General features: G+C 43.5%; 2 protein-coding genes across 2 annotated transcripts in view; one reads left to right on the forward strand and one right to left on the reverse strand.

Annotated features, from left to right (window-relative positions):
• The window catches only part of Rprd1b (regulation of nuclear pre-mRNA domain containing 1B), a 43,841-nt gene extending 36,224 nt beyond the window's left edge, over positions 1-7,617 (reverse strand). Inside the window, exons 1-2 of the mRNA XM_057781869.1 lie at positions 7,075-7,617; positions 520-649 (exon numbers count right to left, since the gene is read on the reverse strand). Of these exons, the coding sequence (XP_057637852.1) occupies positions 520-649; positions 7,075-7,225 (281 nt within the window). The 5' untranslated portion in view covers positions 7,226-7,617. The remainder of the gene's footprint in view (positions 1-519; positions 650-7,074) is intronic.
• Positions 7,618-7,675: 58 nt separating this feature from the next.
• The window catches only part of Tti1 (TELO2 interacting protein 1), a 44,060-nt gene continuing 32,778 nt past the window's right edge, over positions 7,676-18,957 (forward strand). The window contains exon 1 of the mRNA XM_057781737.1: positions 7,676-7,728. The gene's annotated coding sequence lies outside the window, so the exon portion shown is untranslated. The remainder of the gene's footprint in view (positions 7,729-18,957) is intronic.

Below are 18,957 nucleotides of genomic sequence, written 5' to 3' on the forward strand. Positions count from 1 at the left end.
CCGCCACAGTTCAGCACGTTCTACAATTCAAGTAGCAGACTTACTACAACCCAGCTCAAGCATCCACTTTTCCACACTTACAATGACTGTTTTTGTAGTGACAGTAATGGCAACTATTTTTTAGCAATTGAGAAGGAAATAAAGAAGTCTTGGTAACCAATTTCTGCTACTGAGGAGACGTTACTAAAAGGCTCCTTCATACTACTAGCTCTGGTTTTGATCATAAGCTAAAGAGACAACTCAGCCATGGAAAACATACTCAAGGAAGAAATCCAGTAGGTGAATTCGGGGAGGGGGGGTGGAGGGAGGGAGAGTTTTTGGTACCAGAATCAATCTCTTTAGTGTTTCAAAATGTTTACAGTCTGAGATGATAGTTAAGAGCTCAGACAAACATAAAACCATAATTTGCCCTTCACAACACTCTGTAAAGTACAAAGTTGTCAATTTACAAAGGATATCACAAAAACAACAAAACAAAAAGGTGCAAAATTTAAAAGCCCCCCCAAATAGAAAACATACCTGGCAACGTGAGAAAAAGCATCCACAAGAACAGATTCAAACTCTCTCGTGAACTCAGGTCCTTTCCTTTTACTGTTTTGGATGACATCATTTGCTAAGTATAGAAAAGTAAGCTTCCTATTTGATTTGGCTGGAAAAAAAAGAAAAAGAAGAAAGAACAATTTAACTTATACCAAAGAATTCTAATTAATGATTTTTAGGATACTCCTAAAGAACATTACGCATGAGAAGATGGTTCAGCAGGTAAGGCACTCATCACACAAACATGAGGGCTGGAATCTGGTCCCCTACACCCAAGTAAAATGCCAGGTGGAGGGGGGTCTCTGGGGCTGGCGGCTAGTTAGCCTAACTGAGGAGCTCCGGGTTTAAGTGTGTGATCCTACCCTGTTATATAAGGTGGATAGTGATTAAGGGGGACACATGAACCTCTGGCCTTCACATACATACCCACCTGCACACAAAAAGAACACTAAGGTAGGTGTTACCTCTCAGAGTCAAGTAAACGCCTAAATAAAACAACGAATGGGATAATATAAAGGAACCCACTGAAATCTCTAACATGTACATCTGGGAATACAATTTTGAGAGAAGAATGAAAAACAACAGCTTCATTTTTGTGTTACTTTAACCAGAATAATTAATTGACAGCAAAACAGATAATAATTCAAGGAAAATTCTTAAAGACAAGCTGTCAATCTTAATGCTAAAACCAAGGTGTCATTCACTGTACTGCGAGGACATCTACTTCGAATATAACCTTCATTACCAAGCGGTCTAGAGTGAAACGCTGAGTTAGGATTCAACTTTGAAAGATAATCTTGTAACTGATGCTCTCAACTGAGACTCTTTCTTTGAGATGCCAATAACACTGACTCTCCAGTCCAGATGATTCTCTAGATATACCAACCAACGTTTATCTCAAATACAAACATGTAGAAATGCCGTATTATTGTTGGAAATTTACACACATCTCAAATCTGAATATGCAAAATGATGGCTCCCACAAAAAACATAATTTTTCTCTGTTACACATACAAAATGTACTATTTTCTATTACTTTATATGGTATCATATATTAAACCATAAAAGCTTCACGTAATATACCTGACTTACAGCTGCTTGGGGGCGCATTACTGAATTTTCTGACTTCTATGCACATAAGTTCTCAACCCTAAAGTTATATCACTACCAATTTTGGTCCCAGTTTTCTTTTTAAAGAAACAAATATGAATATAATAAGATGTTTCAAAACACTAAGTTTTCTTTATAGTTAAAGAGAAAAATCTAGCAGTATTTATGCCAACTTTTTCACAACTGTGTATCAAGTCCTTACTCCACTGCTCTCCAAGAACACTTTTGAAAAGCACAGCAGGCAGAAGATCTGATATCTTAAAATCGGTTACAGAGAAAGCCAAATAAAAAACGGGGTTTGAAAAGCACATTATAGCTGCTTTGTTTTCTTAAGGCAGTCTTAATATGTCTGGTTGCACATTAAAGCTTAAACTATACCCTAAAACACTCACAGAATTAGACAGGGAGATACTGAACTACATCAGCCATCTAGTAGCAATCCAATTTAGATAAGTTAATTATCCTAATTAACTTGAGGAGACTGTGGGAAACCTATACCTGTCATAATGATTATTCAAAAGCAAAACAAAGCCAGGCATATTGAATAGTGCATGTCGTTAGTCCCAGTACTGGGAAGACAGAGGCAGGAAAATCTCCACGAGTTTGAGGCCAGCCTGGTCTACCTAGAGCTAGCAAGTTCCAAAGCAGTCAGTCAGAGCTACATACTGAGACTGTTTAAAAAACAAAAGTATCAATAGTGACCTGGGTGTGGTGGTGGCTCACATCTTTAATCCCAGCACAGAGGCAGGTGGATCTCTGGGAGTTCAAAGCCAGCTTGGTCTACAGAGTGAGTTCCAGGACAGCCACTGTGTGAGAAACTCTGTCTCAAAGAAACAAAAAGTATCAATACTTAATACAGTGTCTTACTGTTGTTACAAAGATGGGATTATCTCTTTTTCCAGGGCCTAATAAGTGTAGTTTTCATCTCCATCAAATAAATTTTTTTTTGCAATAGAAGGAGACTATTACAGAAAATCACAACCAATCAAAACGCAGTTGCAGAGCCAGTCTCAATGAATACATCTACAAAACAAACAAACAAACCAAAACAAAAAAACCTGCACCTAAGGCTCACAGATCAGGAGAGGGGGTCAGAGGCTACACCAGTAAAGTCTCACCAATATGACTGCCTAAACTTAAGAACTGAACAAGGACAACAGCAGACATGCTAACATGGACCGACAGAGGAAAGACCCTGAGGTTTCAACTCTACACAAAGAACTACAGGCAACAAGGAATGCTGAGAGAGAGAGAAACAGTCTTTCTTAGTGAAGAAAAGAACACACCAATTGGTCAGCCCTGAAAACATACATATGAGTAACATTACACAGACAGAGCACATTATATTCAGCAATATATATCTATATACATATAGGTATGTAATAACAATATATTTAAAAAGAGGCTGTGTGGTGTGGCACATGCCTTTAAATCCAGCACTCAGGAGACAGAGGCAGGCAGATCTGTGACTTCTACAAAGGGAATTCCAGGATAGCCAGAGCTGTTGCACAAAGGAACCCTGTCTCGATAAACAAAACAAAAGAAAAAAGAGGCTATAAATTTGAAAGAGAACAAGAGGTTTATAGAATGGTTTGTAGGGAGGAAAAAGAAGGGGAAAATGACGTGATTATATTATAACCTCAAAAAAATGAAAGAAGTAATTTTAAAATTTAAAATGATGCAATTAAAATGTCATACAAATTAAAAGTGAAAACAGGAAGGAGGAATATAACACTCTACTTAAACATATTAAAGTTCTCAGCTCTGATAAGCATCTAATTATGTAACCCAAAACTCAGTGTATATGCTTTGGTCACTCAGATCAGCTTTTACTTTTATAATTTTTTAAGAAACGAAAACAAACCATTATTTTGATTTAAGAGGAGGAAAAAATCACTCCTACTGCTGGGTAAGACTTATGCCTTTGATCACGGCAGTTGGGAGGCAGAGGAAGGCAGATCTCTGTGAATTCCCACCCGTGCAGGGCTACCTAGTGAGACCCTATCTCAAAAAACAGCAGACTTGCTACTCTTCCACAGGGCCGGAGTTTGGTTCCCATAATCCACTTGGCAGCTCAAACTGCTAACTACAGTTCTAGGGGATCCAATGCCTTCTTCTAGTCTAAATCACACCGGGAATCCTAGAAGAGCAGTACAAGTGCCCTGTGTGTAGCAGTACTGTGACACAGCCAGACACGGAACACACATACCCTGCTACTCCAACTCTGGGGGATAATACGACAAAATATATCTTCCCACCTCCTACCAATGCTGATTCCAAACCAGGAGAACTAGTTGCTGAGTTAAGCTTAAAGGACTGGCTAATTAAAAAAATTTTGATGTGTAGAGAAAGGCTACAAACTACTCTGGAAAAAAGGAACTATTTATTTACATTGTGGTCACAATTAAAACAAAACATAAGGCTGGGTGGTGGTGGTGGCGCATGGCACATACATGCCTTTAATCCCAGCACTGGGGAGGCAGAGGCAGGGGACCTCTGTGAGTTCAAGACCAGCCTGGTCTACAAGAGCTAGTTCCAGGACAGGCTCCAAAGCTACAGAGAAACCCTGTCTTGAAAAACCAAAACTAAACTAAAATAAAATAAAAAATAATTCCTCTTGGCCAGGTATGGTGGCACACACACCTTTAATCCTAGCATTTGGGACACAAAGACAAGCAAGCCTCTGGGAGTTTGAAGCCAGCCTGATCAACATAGCACATTTCAGGCCAGCCAGGGCTAAATAGTGAGAGGGGGAAAAAATTACTTTTTCTGTTTCAAAAAAAATAAAAAGCAAAACAAACCATTGAAAAGCACTGTAATGCCAAAATATTCCATAAAAGAGAAAAGTTCTACTTACAATCTAAAAGGACCAATTAGTAATTCCTAGAAAGTGGACAGAAAATAACATGAAAAACAAAAGCAATTCCTAAGTGAGAAGAATAATTTTTGTAACACTCATAAGTACTTTGAGGACAACTCAAAGACTGTGGCAATGTCTTAGATGGGGAAGATAACTTCTCCATAAACACAAAACTCAGGGTGAGCTAGAACACCAGGGGCTAGTCAGTTTCAACATCGGAGCACAAACCCTTCTACTTTAGTATGGGGACATTTTCAGTTCACAGGAGAAACTGGGTAGGAGATGAACACACACCTCAAGGCTTAGGGAAGAACTCTAGTTCTGCAAAATCCAATTTGGCAGCCGTTGGCCATGGATGGCCAGTCAACTGAGCTAATAAAACTGGGGACCTGAACTTCCATCACATTTACTCACAAGTGTAGCTCCTTTGTCACCATTGTAAATGGCCACCTTGTGGAAACACTACAGTACTGAGCCGGCTGCAGAGAGTTGAATCAGTGCTGTTTAGATCCTTTACTCAACTAGGAAAACCTTATCAGAGGCACAACAAAACTACTAAACTAAATTTTTAACCAGGTAACAGACACAATTCTAAGCATATTAGAGGGCCCTGGTCAAAAGAAACCTAGTGAAAAAGACATAGCTAAGAATGAAGCAAACCTAAACGGTGTGACGGGAGGGGAGAGAGTATTCAATCGAAGAAAGCTGGCTGCACTTAGACCACCGCCTTCACTCGTTAAGCTCACTGAGGCACCAGGCACTTGACAAAAGCACAAATCTTGATATCGATTCTCCCTGGGCCCACGTCCTAGCTACAGACCCCTACACAAGGCACTCGTCTTGTTGTATCTATAAAATGGGTAGGAATGCCAGTCTACTCACTACAGAAGACTCTAGCAGATAAGATTAGAGATAAAAGAGCTCCAGCAAAACAAGTCTGCTCTAAAGATGACCAAGAGATTTCACCAAACAGAACTCAGCAGAGGTTACTGGCAGTTTTCTCGTGTCTCCACAGATGCCGTAGATATTGGACTGGTACAGCAGACTGGGAACCCCAGGCTCTACTCAACTGCCCCAAAGGGCTGAAGGCATTCCTTTCTCAGTATAGCAAATGCAAACTGGGAGGCTCTGAATGAAGCCGAGTCCAGTCTCCTGGGGGAAAAAAAAATCCTGGAATTTGGGGTCTGCACAGCCTCATCAGGTCAAAGACCTTGAGCGGAATCATTATCCACTTCAGTTTCCTCATCTACAACAAAGGCAGGAGACGAGAATGGACAAACAGTTATTTTCCTCAGCCTCTGCTAAGGAACCCGGCAGTGAGAGTTAGCTTTCTATGCGCCGTGCCCCTGCTCCACATCAAGGGCAGCAACCTGACGGCAGAGACACGCTGCACACTGGGCAGCGACAGTCCACACTCACCACTGCTACTGCAAGTTTGCACTGCGCCTACAGCACGCGAAAATGTTTACTGGATTATCCTGGCTTCTCACCACAATCCGCTTCGTTGAACCCTGGGTTTTCCCCATCTGCAAAGTTCCTACTTCAAAAGGCCTTGAGAATTAAAACAAAACAACGACAAAAAGAACCACTGAGTACCTTGGCACACGCTGTTAATCCCAGTATGTGGGAGGCAGAAGCAGGAGGATCTCTGAGGCCAACCTGGTCTACATAGGAAATTCCAGGCCACTGCAGGCTAAAGAATGAGGTCCTGTCCTAAAGCAAAAAACAAAAGCCACCTACATACAGACAGTGGCACTTGATAAAGCCACAGCAATATAAATTATCACTATTTCCATTTTCTATAGCAGGGAACATAAAAGACGTAGAGGTTAAGCTGTTGGGGTAAGCGGCAAAGACAGGATTAACTTCCAGATAGATGGCAGAGACAACTTGTTATTGAGTGTCCAACACAGGGCCTAGAAAGTAACAGGCAGGGCTCAATAAACGTCAGATTCTGAGAGTCTGAATTCAGTGGCAAGTGCAGAAGGCTACCCAATTGACAGGGCTGTTCTGAAGTCTATGGACAGTGACTGACATGGAGTGAAGGCTTTGTAAGTACAGCTTGTGACCGTGTTACAGATAACACACACACACACACACACACACACACGGATATCTGAAGAAACATGCCCAACATTACTTAGCTACAAAGTGTTTGCACCAGGTCTCAATGTGGAGCGTCTGGCCAGAGACCGCTGGATCTCATCCCAAATGCCCAAAACAGGGTCTGGTGCATAACGCTTCCAGCTTCAAGCACAGCCACGATTTAAAAACAAAACAACAAACAAACAAGAAAACAACAACTGTCGCCAAGTGAGAGGGGAGCCTGAGGAGGAGAGCAGCTTATCAGCTTCAAGTCTGGACATTTGAGCCTTTGGAGCCGCAGATGAAGATCTTATACCTTCCTGGGCCTCAGTTTCCCTCTCCCAGAAAGGTAATGGCACTGTCTTCAATCTCAGAAGCTCAATCAGGGAACCAGGCCTGCAAAGCAAGGCTTAACTAAGAAGCTAGAGGGTCTGGGGCGCACACACACTCATGGGGGAGCCAGGGGTGCGGGTGATCACCTTTGCGGAGCTCTCGGTGCCACACGGAGACGATGGGTCCTGCGTGCTTGCGGTGGTGGATGAGCCACAGGGACAGGGTCTGCACGCTCTGCTGAGAGTTGCTCAGCTCCGAAAGCTTCTTTTCCAGCGCCGACTCTGAGAAGGAGGACATGGTGGCGACGGCGAGGAGCGGCCTGGGCCGCCCGGTGAGACGGGGAGAGCGAGCGCACTCGGCCCAGGACTCCCCTGACAGGCTGCAGAGCTCGCCGCCGACTGACAGACAGCTAGGGGGATCAGGCTGGGGGAGGGGACAGGTCTCCGCAGTAACAGCCGCCCGCGCCGCCACCACAAGATGGCCACTCGACCTCTCACCCCGCCGCCACGGGGTCAAAGGGCAAGGGCCACAGCTGGGCGCCGAGAGGCTTCGGAACCAGAGGAAGACGATCCTTGAGAGGCGGGCAGTCTCTTTGGGCCTCGCTCAGGGGACAATCCCAGGTCCTCGGCCACCAAAAGGCGCTTTAACCGCTCGCGCCCGCGCGCCGGCGCAGTGAGCCTCACCGAAACCCTTTCTCCCGCTCCCGCAGAACCTTTCTGGCGCGGCGGGGCGCGCTACTTATGCGTCACTTCCGGCTAGGTGCAGAAGGCGGGAGAGTGAGGGAAAGACTGGAAGACGAGGTAAGAGTGGCGGGAGCGACAGGGAGTTCAGCATCTTAGGAGCGTCCAAAGGCAGATCCTGAGGGGACACTGAGGCAGAAAGCGTGGGACCTGGGTGTGGGAAGGGCCGCGTCGCTCAGGTGGCTGGGCCAGGCCACCCTGTCCCTCCGTGCCTGCTGCACTTACACATAGCCCTCCCCCTCTCCCCCACCCCCGCTCCAGCGTCTCAGGTTCCTTCATGACACGCACCCTTTGCAGACGTCCACACCTTGGCTCTTGTTCTGTCTTCAGAAGGGATGTCCCTTTCCTCACCTGGTGGAACTGCGCAGCTTCCAGGATCACCTTTTCACGCCCAGTTCTGTAGTTAAGTCTTTAATAGCCTCACCTCAGGAAGCACAACTTTGTGTGCTGCTGAACTCTTGACTCAGTTGCTTGCTTAAATCATGGAATTACATCTGTAATGATCTGTCTCTTTAAGAGACAAGCCACGCCTCCCTGCTGAGACTGGCTGATTTTCAGCTTCCAACCGAGCTCCTCCTCTTCCATCTACCTCAAAGAGGCAGCTTCTGTCTCTCTCAGCTTCTCCCCTTTCCCTTCTACTGCTCTTCTCCTCTTCTCCCCTTTTCCCTTCCCCTCCATAACCCACTTAATAAATATCCAGCCTCCTTCTGCATGGCGTGCCTATCCATGTCTCTGTCTCTTGCCCGCTGCATCGTGTCTCCCTGCCCTGGACCAGCCCCCACTCGAGGGCCTGCAGCCGTCCCTGCCTGGAACTGGCTGCTCTTGAGACCCCCTGCCCACTGCCTGCAGCATTTTTAACAATCCATTTCAACATCCTCTGTTGTATTGACTTTTTTTTTTTTTTGAGGGGTATGGAGAAATGGCTCAAATGAACAAGGACCTAAGTTTCCATCCCAGCACTCACTAAAATACCCAAGTTGGCAGGGTGGTGGCGCATGCCTTTAATCCCAGAACTTAGGAGGCAGAGGTAGGCAGATCTCTGTTAGTTCCAGGCCAGTCTGGTCTACAGAGCGAGTTCCAGGACAGGCTCCAAAGCATCACAGAGAAACCCTGTCTTAAAAAACAAAACAAAAAGCCCAAGTTGGTGTGCCAGGCCTATGACTCCAGTGCTGTGGGGTTGAGGTAGGAGGATCGCTGGAGTTTTCTAGCTGCCAGCCTATCTCCAGGTCAGTGAAAGACCCAAAGTCTCGAAGGAGTAAGATGGAGAGTGACTGAGCAGGGCACCCGACATTCTCCTCTGGCCTCAGTGCATACACCCACCCAAGCACACATACCTACAACTTCTTGATTGTTGTTGAACGTCTTAGTTGTGGGTCCATCCCAGCCTAGAAAACATTCCTATAGTTGATGCCCGGTTTTCTTAACTGCTCTGTTCTTAGTATACATGCTTTGACCTGGACTACTTCATGATCAGAACTAGCACAGTGAAAATTTGCTATGTGCTAGACACTTTTCAAAGCTATGAAGTAGGTTATTATAGTCTCATGGTTTAATGAATGAGGAAACAGAAGTATAGTGATCACAGAAGTCCCAAGATCACAGAGCTAAGATCTGAGTGAAGGGAGGGTGTATCTTAGTGTGTCTGGGAACAAAGCTGAGTTCATAGCTGATTGAGTGAATTAGCATAAAAGTCAACACCTATTCATAATTATAAGCTGGAGCTTTTGTGCTGTGTGTGGTGGCACACACCTTTAATTCTAGCACTTGAGAGGCAGAGGAAGGTGGGTCTCTGGGAGTTCGAGGCCAGCCTGGTCTGTATAGTGAGATCCAGTCCAGCTAGAGCTACAAAGTGAGACCCTGCCTAAAAAAAAATAAAAGTAAAAAAGGCTAGGCCTTTTAGCTACCCTTGTAGGGAGTCTGTATCCAGCATACTACTACCTTCTAAATCTCAATCCTTGACAGTGTTGCTCTGGAGTGGGGACTATCAGCACCATTTCATAATGAGAACACATAAAATGTGGTTAAGTAACCTATCTGAAGTTGCTCGGGCTTCAAATGGCAAAACTAGAATTCAGTCAAGGTTGCCTGATCCAGAGTCTTTCACATGTTAGCCAAAGGTTCTTTCATTCAGTAAAATAGTTTTTGAACACTGTTGCTAGGAAACACAAAGCATCCATGTCCTCGGGAGCTTACCTTCTGAAAAACAGGCATGCAAATATAAAGTGAGTCAAAAATGATCCGGGAAGCCAAGGGGAGTAGAGAGTACATGGGGGCTGAGAAATATATAAATTGGTCACACGATAGTCTGTTGTGTATGCCCTTTAGAGAGGATAAAGCAAACATTTGGTAAGCGTGCAAAGAATTAGCCATAAGCTGTCTTTCCAGGTAGTGACAAAACCAACTTCAAACCCTTGTTTACACTTTTGAGGAGTGGAAAAGCTGGTATAACCAGAGTGATAGAAATCGGAAGGGTAGCTAGACATGAAGCCAGAAAAGTGTGGAGGGACCATGCCACGTGGGCACACCAGGCACAAGTCAGGATCTAGCGTTTCTCTGAATGGGCAGTAGCAGTTGAATGCAGAGCATTTTCTCTTACTGCACTGTTGTCACATTTGCATAGAGGCTTGGCTTACATAAGCAAGGCTATTTTGTTGGAAACAAGTCATGGTACAAGAAAGACAGGAATACCAGTTCGTCAGCTCTTGTAATAACCCAGGTAAAAGGATGACTCAGACCAGGATTGTACCAGTGGAGGAAGTAGGAAAAGATGGACTATGGAGATATTTTAGAGAAAAAGGTTAACAGGATTTGCTGATAGACTGGGTTTAGATATGAAAGAAGACAAGGGTTGAGGTAGCCCCAGGAATACTGACCTAAGCAACTAGAAGGATGGAATTTCTGTTTATGGAATTTAAAAATCCCCCCCCCTCCCGTGCACACATATTTTCTAGTTTGTTTTTTTCCCCTCCACAGTACTGGAAGTTGGACCTTTGTGCATGTTAGGTTAGCGCTCTACCACTGAGCTACAACTATGTAGCCTGCCTAGTCTGGAACTCCCAGAGATCTGCCTCTTCAGTACAGATAAAAAATGTGCATCATCACTCCCAAGTGCCTCAGCCTCTTAAATGCTGGGTTACAAGCATATATCACCTCCCAGAAAAGAAAAAATAGATACTATATTTTTGTTTCATGCATTTCTTTGCATTTGTTTGTCTTCCAGTGTCCTTTTTGTCCCATGTGCTGTTTACTTGTCCCTTTTGTGAGGATTTCCCAATACCCCTCTTAGTGATTTCAAACTTGACTCTGTTATGTTTGAAGAATATTCTCTGTATGATTTCAATTCTTTTAAATTTGTTGAGTTTGGAGGCTGGACAGATGGTTCTGAGGCTGAGAGGATGTACTGCTCATGCAGAGGACCTGAGTTCAGTTCCCAGCACTGGACTCCATAAATTCCTCATCCACAAAATGAGCTCAAGCCTCAGAAAAATGAAATGAGGCCCACGCAAGAAACAGGTTCAGACGAAAAGTTTGTCTCAAGCACCCATTGAACTTTTATGGGATGAATGTTTTGCCTACATGTATGTATGTGTATCACATGTGTGCCTGCTGCCCACAGAAGTCAGAAGAGGGTGTTAAACCCCTTGAAACTGGAATTGTGGATGGTTCTCAATCACCGTATGCATGTAGGGAACTGAACCTAGGTCCTCTGCAAGATTAACAAGTACTTTTAGCGTTAAACCTCGCTAGCCCCGTGGCCTATCTTGGCTTTGTTCTGTGGGCTCTTGAAAAGAATGGATGGTATGTTGTTGTGGAGTAGAGTTTTGTACACATAGCATAGGTCTTGTGGGTGGTGGTGGTGTGACTTTTCCAGTGTCTTTGTTGATTTTTCTGCCTAGTTATTTATTAGTTGTTGACTGTGGAGTGGAGATACCTCCATCTGTACTTATCGATTTTGCCTACTTGTAGCTTTTTAATTTAATTTTTCACACGTTTGTCAGCTGTTGTTTTGGTGTGTAATTTGGAAGTTCTATTTCTTAGTGGATTTACTCCTTATTATATTATATGATGTTCCTTTCTTTCTCAGGTAACCTTGGTCTGAAGTCTGTATCTAATACAGCTCCTATTCTTTAATTAACATTTGCATGGTAATACTTTCTCTGACTTTGGCTCTCACCCTACCTGATTGTTACATTAAGTGAATTTCTTGTGAACAATCTTGTAATTAGATCATGATTTTAAATCCATTCTGGCAGTCTCTACTTAAATGTAATTGGTATATTTAGACCCTTTATATTTAACATAATTTTTGATATGGTAGAGCTCAAGCCTGACTTTGGTTCTGTTTTTATTTCTGTTTTCTTTTTTCAACCTTCCCACAGGTTGTTTGAATAACTCCTTGAATTCCATTTGATTTACTTACGATGTTTTTATATCTCTGTGTGTATCCTTTTCAATGGTTATTGTACCTTATAGGTTTGTAATTTACCAGTTCTAGCTAGGAGGAAGGCCAAGCAGAAAGCAACAAAACTTCAGTGTGCTGAGAGTCTGAGGCCTATTTTCTTTTGCTCATTTACTGAGTAAGGGGACCATAGGCAAAGCTGCAATTCTAAATGAGTACATCCTTTAGTGGGGAGACAGACATAATCTGTCATTTGAACCCAAGACTGTGTTCCTCCAAACACCCTGAATATGACTGTCAGTGGAGCGTTGAATCTCTTTCATTGCAGAACTCCTGCTTTTCAGGAGAGCCTGTGTAGACTAAGGAGACTACCGTTGCCGAGTTCCTACTCCTGACTGACCTTGTTTTGTTTTGAAACAGGCTTTTTTCCCTTTCTTTCTTTCTTTCTTTCTTTCTTTCTTTCTTTCTTTCTTTCTTTCTTTCTTTCTTTTTTTGAGATAGGATTTCTCTGTGGTTTTGGAGACTGTCCTGGAACTGGCTCTTGCAGTCTTGTAGGCCTTGAGCTCACAGAGATCCGCCTGCCTCTTAAAGACACGTGCCAAAACTGCCCGGCTGACCTTGTGAACTCTCACATCCATAGATTCCTAAGCATTCTGGCGCCCTCAGAATAGATTGTTATTCAGTAGTCCTGGCATGGAGCCCAGAACATTGAATTTAAGCTGTAGCCCCTTAATTTTGATGAACAGACTGGGAAGCCCTGGTATAGTACAAAGAATACACCAGCCTTTGGAGTCAGTCTTGAGAAAGACCCTTTGTCTGATACCTGTACACTGCATGGGCCTTCACTTCATCTTTCTGAGGCTTGGGCTCCTCAGTTTGTGGATGAGGAATTTATGGACATAAAGTATCTAGCATGGTCAGGTACAGTGGTGCGCGCCTTTAATCCCAGGGCTCGAGAGCCAGAGGCAAATGGATTTCTGTGAGTTTGAAACCAGCCTTGTCTACATCGTGAGTTCTAGGCCAGACATGACTACATAGTGAGACTCTGACTCAAACAAACAAGAAAACAAACCTCGCATGGGGATTAGGGAAATGGCTAAGTAGGTAAGATGCCTGCTACGAGAGCATAAGGACTTGGGTTCCAATCCCCATCGCCCACGTAAAAACCCAGCAACAGTGCTATGTACCCATGATCCTAGCACTGGGAGCATTTTATTTTTCTCCACAGCACTTAGCACCCGCCCCCCGTCAAAACAGATTGCCCACCTACCTTGGATTATGGCCATTAGCTCCATAAATAGGCACTTTGTGCCAAGAGTAAGAAACGGGCTAGGCAGAAATCAAACTTTTGAAGCTTATATTTGAGTAGGGGGTGGGGGGTCTAAGGGGTAGAGATAGGTGGATTCTTCAAACTCATTGACCAACCAGCCTAGCAGAGTCAATGAGCTTCAGATACAGTGAGAGGCCCTGTTTCAAAAAATAAAATTGAATGCAGTTAAGGAAAGACATCTGATGTTGACTTCTGGCCTCCGTTCACATGCATGAGTTCTTACACACAAATGTGTACACATCCACACTACAAGTCCAACACACAAATGCTTAGAACAGTGCCTAGCATAGGGTTGTTTTTGTTTGTTTTTAATTATTTATCTTTATTTTATTTATGTGAGTGTTTACCTGTGTGTATGTCTGTGTACCATATGTATGCCTGGTGCCTGTGAAGGTCAGAAGACGGCATCAGATCCCCTGGAATGAAAGTCCCACGTCTTGTGAGCCGCCTTGTAGAATCACACCCAGATCATCTGCAAGAGCAACAAGTGCTCATGACCAATTTGGACTTACTCCAGCCCCCAGAGGGTGACAATCTTTAAATAAACAAACAAAAACAATACCAATTTTCTTCCTCTTCAGGAATTGTATTGGAACTTCTTAAGTTTGAACTCCTATCTCTATGATCCAGACCTAGTCTTCCTTTCCAACAGCAATTATTAGAGATTGGAAGTTTTGCAGACCTTATTTATCGAATTTAGTTTTCTTTAAAGTTGGCTAAATCTTAATGGAAACTACATAGCCAGAACTGGGAGAATCAAGACTGAAACCCCACATGAGAAAAACCCTGTTTGAGCTCAAAGTCTAAAAGTGGTCTAAGGCACAGCCTCAGTCTAAAATTGGTTGCCTCAGAAAACAGGTACAGCAAGGTCATCCAGGGTTAATAAGATCAACTGCCTGGAGAGATAACTCCTCCCAAGAGAAGAATATGATGGTTCATATCCAGAATCCGGCTCACACACAGCTTCATCAGAGTTCCACCAGTGAGAGAGCCAAACCTTGGGTTACAGCCATTGGCAGCATTAAATACTTACTCAGTGCCAGAAGCGAGAAACAAGCTAGGCAAAGGTCACGCTTCTTAGAACCTACATCTCAGTGAGTGGAGGCAATCCTGGGTGTGATCCAAAACTAAGAGAGCAGGTAGGTAATCTGGTTTGGCAGGTGGCGCTGAGTGCTGTGAAGGAAAATGAAAGGCAGAGAGGAGGTTGTGAGGACCAATGTGGGGAGTGAGGAGGAGTTGCGGTTTCAGATAAGGTGATGAGAAGACCTCACTCAGAAGTCTCATCTAGCAGAGACCTGGGCGAGACCAGGAGGGAGCAAGCAGTAAGCATGAAAGCCTGAGCATGTGATCTCTTCCGTGTCACCACAGGGTGAAGCCTGGCACACACCCCTGTGGCCTCTTGTTCGGTGTTCCAACTCTGCTTCCCTCTGGCCTTTTACTGTGACAGGATTTTAAGTATGGTCCTCCTTCCTCAATATGAATCTCTCCATGAGCCCTTTTCTGTTGGCATCCAGTTTCTGAGCTCCTTTTGCCTGCTTTCCCCTCTCTTTTCATGTTTACTTGTATAGTATGGTAAGGGCCATATAAAGGTAAGATCTGCCCTCTTACCCTTCCTGTGTCAGTAAAGGAGCTGGGCATGGTGGACACGCCTTTAATCCCAACACTTGGGAGGCAAGAGTCAGTTTGAAGAAATTTGTAGCGAACCCCTGTCTCAAAACAAGTGTGTATAAAAGATAACAGCATCCTGTACAGAGTGCACCTTTGGATTCTCCCATTGTTGGTCTATAACATCTCTGAGATGAGGCAGAAAAACTTGCAGAGGGAGGACATGATCCACGCTGTCCAGCTGCAAGCCTCTTCTGCCACCTCTGCAGTGGTGCTTCTAAGACCACAAAGTGCACACTAAACTAGACACTCTTTAGACAGCCACTAGCAATCATGACTGTCCACTCCTGGCTATATTTATTCAGCTCCTACCTGAACTCCTAATTGTTCACTTGTTCTGCTTGCCTTATCCGTCCCGGCGTCACTTTTGGGGCCTTGGTGTGCAGCAGCACCAGCAGCAGCAGCCCCACATTAACTAATCAGGGCTGTGGTTAAAGGGGTAGAATCCAGGACTCTACTGCTCTAAGTCTCTAAACAGTTCTTTCTGTAATTGACATATTGTCATACCAGCATGATTTCATGGCCTCCCCATAAAGCTATATGATTGCCTTTTATAGTCATATCAAAGTAGCAATGTGTTATACTGTATTTCTTCCTTACAAAAGTCGGCTTTATATTTCTTATCCTTAGCCCATTCTTTACATGTTTGGCTGTGGTAAACTTTAATCTGGGTGGCACTCCATTGAGAGATGATAACACTGTTTATCACAGGTGAACATTTGGGTAGCTTCCGTGCCAGGGTGACACGGTGGTATATTCCTGAACACGTCTTTTGAGGACGTTGGTGTGGAATGGCTAGATCATAGAGCACACCTGCTCTCCTGCAGAATAAGCTGCCAAAGAGATTTCCTGAGTAACTATGTTGCTTCCTATTCTTGCCAGCCACCTAGTATTTTTCTTTTTTTTTTTCTTTCCCGATGGATGTGCAGTGATAATGGTAGTTGTGGCTATTTAAGACAGAGTCTCACTATGTAGCCCTGAGTGGCCTGGAACTTGCTTTGTAGACTAGGCTGTCCTTAAACTCACAGAGATTCTCTTTCCTCTGTCTCCTGAGTACTGAGATTAAAGGTGTACACTTCCTCACCCAGCTTTTATTGTTATTTAATTTTATATGAGTGTTTCAACTGAATGTATGTATGTGTACCATACACATGCCTGTGTCCACAGAGGTCAGAAGAGGGCATGAGATCTGCTAGAACTGGAGTTATAAGTAGTTGTGAACCACCATGTAGGTACTAGGACTTGAACCCAGGTTCTTTGCGAAAGCAATAAATTCTCTTAACTTCTGAGCCATCTCTAAGCCATCTCTACCCTCGCAGCTTTAAATAGCATATTTTGATGAATACTTCTTACTTGTAATGGTCAACACATCAGGGTGTCTTGCTTTGTTTTTCTTTTATGCATCCTGCTTTTATATTCTGGTGTTTGGGGAATCATTTTGTTCTGTTTTGTTTTGTGACAGTCTTAATGCTATCATACTGGCATCCAGCTTGATGCTCAGCCAGTACTCTCCACTCTTAACAAGTCCAGGGCCCAAAACCAGGGAATGATGCTACCCACTCATAGACTGGGTTTTCCCATGTCACTTAAGGCAAACAAGACCATCCCCACAGATACTCCTACGGGCCAACATGATCTAAACATCCCCCATTGAGACTTTCCCTAGGTGGTACTAGGTAGTGTCAAGTTGATGATCGCAGATGTGGTCTTGAGAGAGAGCACATCATGAACTTAGTCGTTTACTATAGACTACATTCTCATGTTTTTATTATTGCTCTTTTTAATCTGGGTGGGTTTTTTTGCCTACTTTACTAATTAAACCTTCTTAGAGTAAATACTTGCAGGTAAAAGTGAAGTATGTATAGAATTTGATGCAATCTTGGTCTTAGGAACCTGTTGGGGTCTTACAGCACATTCCCCATACATAAGTAGAAATGACTATACCTTTTTTCATATATAGGGCCAAGTGATGTGACATCTTTAGCTGAGCCAAGCGTGGTGGTGCCTCAACACTCTAAGTGCTAGGAAGACAGAGACAAGCAGATCTCTGAGTTTGAGGTCAGCCTGGTTTACAAAGCAAGTTCCAGGACAGCGAGGGTTACACAGAAACCCTGTCTCAAAGAAAAGAAAAATAAACAATCAAAAAAAAAAAACCAAAACAATAAAAACAAAGAAAAGATCATTCTTCCACTGCATTTCACGGTCACCTTTGCCAAGTATATGTAGCTAAATTGGGGCAATGTTCTATATAAGATACTAATTCTGGACTTTATTTCCCAAAGTATATGTGTGTGTGTGTGTGTGTGTGTCTTTATGCCATCATGCAGCGATTGCACCATTCCAGATACATTCCTCTTGAATCAGGTAAGGTGAGTTCTCTAGTTTCAGTCTTCCGGATTGTTTTTGATAGTCTAGGTCTTTTGCATTCCTGTAACCACTTTAGAAGTGTGTTCCTTTCTTGTTTGTTGGTGTGTATTTGTTTACTTGCTTTAAGGCAGAGTCTCACTGTATAATCCAAGCTAGCCTCAAACTCAAAATACTGTTGCCTCAGTCTCCCTGGTACATAGATTAAGGCATGCACCACCATGTCTGACATTACTGTCTAGAAAAATCCCTTTGGGGTTTTGATTGGGATCTTGTGGACTTTCCTGGTGGTTTTCATCCAAGAGTGATTTTTGGCCTCCACAGTACAGTTGGCAATAGCTGGAGACATCTTTGGTTGTCATAGCAGTAAGGACGCTAATGGCATCTAAAATAAAAAGGTCAAGAAAACTGCTAAGTACACAGCTGTGCTCAGGGCAGGCCTCCATCAAAAAATTACCATCTAGCTAAAATGTTGGTAGAACTGCTGTAAGAAACTGGATTGCCGGGCGATGGTGGTCTTTAATCTCAGCACTCGGGAGGCAGAGGCAGGTGGATCTCTGTGAGTTCGATGCCAGCCTGGTCTACAAGAGCTAGTTCCAGGACAGGCTCCAAAGATACACAGAAACCCTGTCTCGAAAAACAGACACAAAAGAAAAACCTCTGAATTAGCGTGCACTACTTGGGCCTTGTCTCTCATCTTACTATTCATTTTCTAAGTGGTTCATTGGTTTTATTTTTTCATTTTCACCTTTTAGATTATTCAAAAATAGGTATTATCCCATTTCTACTGACCTTGTAAGGATATTCATTTACAATTCTTTAAAGAGCACATCCTCTAGATTTTTAACATGCATTTGATATCGTGATACAGTTCATCTGGTACAAATTATCTACCACTTCCTGGCTCTTATAGATTGCCAAAACCCATAACTTCACCCCCATTTTACTACAGAAGACTTGATGATGGCTGACATGTACACTTAACATTGTGCCGGCCACATCTGTGGTCTTCATTCCACCTACCTTGTGTAGGTTAATTTTCTTATTCTACTTTTTCCTCTAGTTCATCCCTGACAGCAATGAATTCCCTCAGTTTATGGTCTGAAACCCAGGGCCTTGAGCCTGCTAGGCAGCACTCTGCCACTGAGCTAAACCCCAAGCCATACCTTCATTTTTGAAAGCGTTTTTGTATGGCAAAAAAAAAATTCAAGGTTGGTAGTTGTCTTCTGGCCCATTAAAGAGGTTGCCCTAGTCACTTCTAGGTTTTGTCGTGCTGTTGAGAAACCATCTGTCAATCTTTTTGTACTGCTTTTTAGATTTTCCTTGTTGGCTAGGCATGGTGGTACACACCTGTGACCCCAGCACTAAAAGGCAGAAGCAGGAAGATCCCAAATGTGAGGCCAGACTAAGCTATACAGGGAGACTGTCTCTTGCCCCCCCACACACTAGAAAAAAAAGTTTCTGTTTATTTGCCTTTGGTTCTCAGCAGAATGACTATGATAGGTTTGTGCATGCTTCTCTCACCTTGGTC

Source organism: Chionomys nivalis, chromosome 9 (assembly GCF_950005125.1).
Source record: "Chionomys nivalis chromosome 9, mChiNiv1.1, whole genome shotgun sequence".
Classification (NCBI taxonomy): domain Eukaryota; kingdom Metazoa; phylum Chordata; class Mammalia; order Rodentia; family Cricetidae; genus Chionomys; species Chionomys nivalis.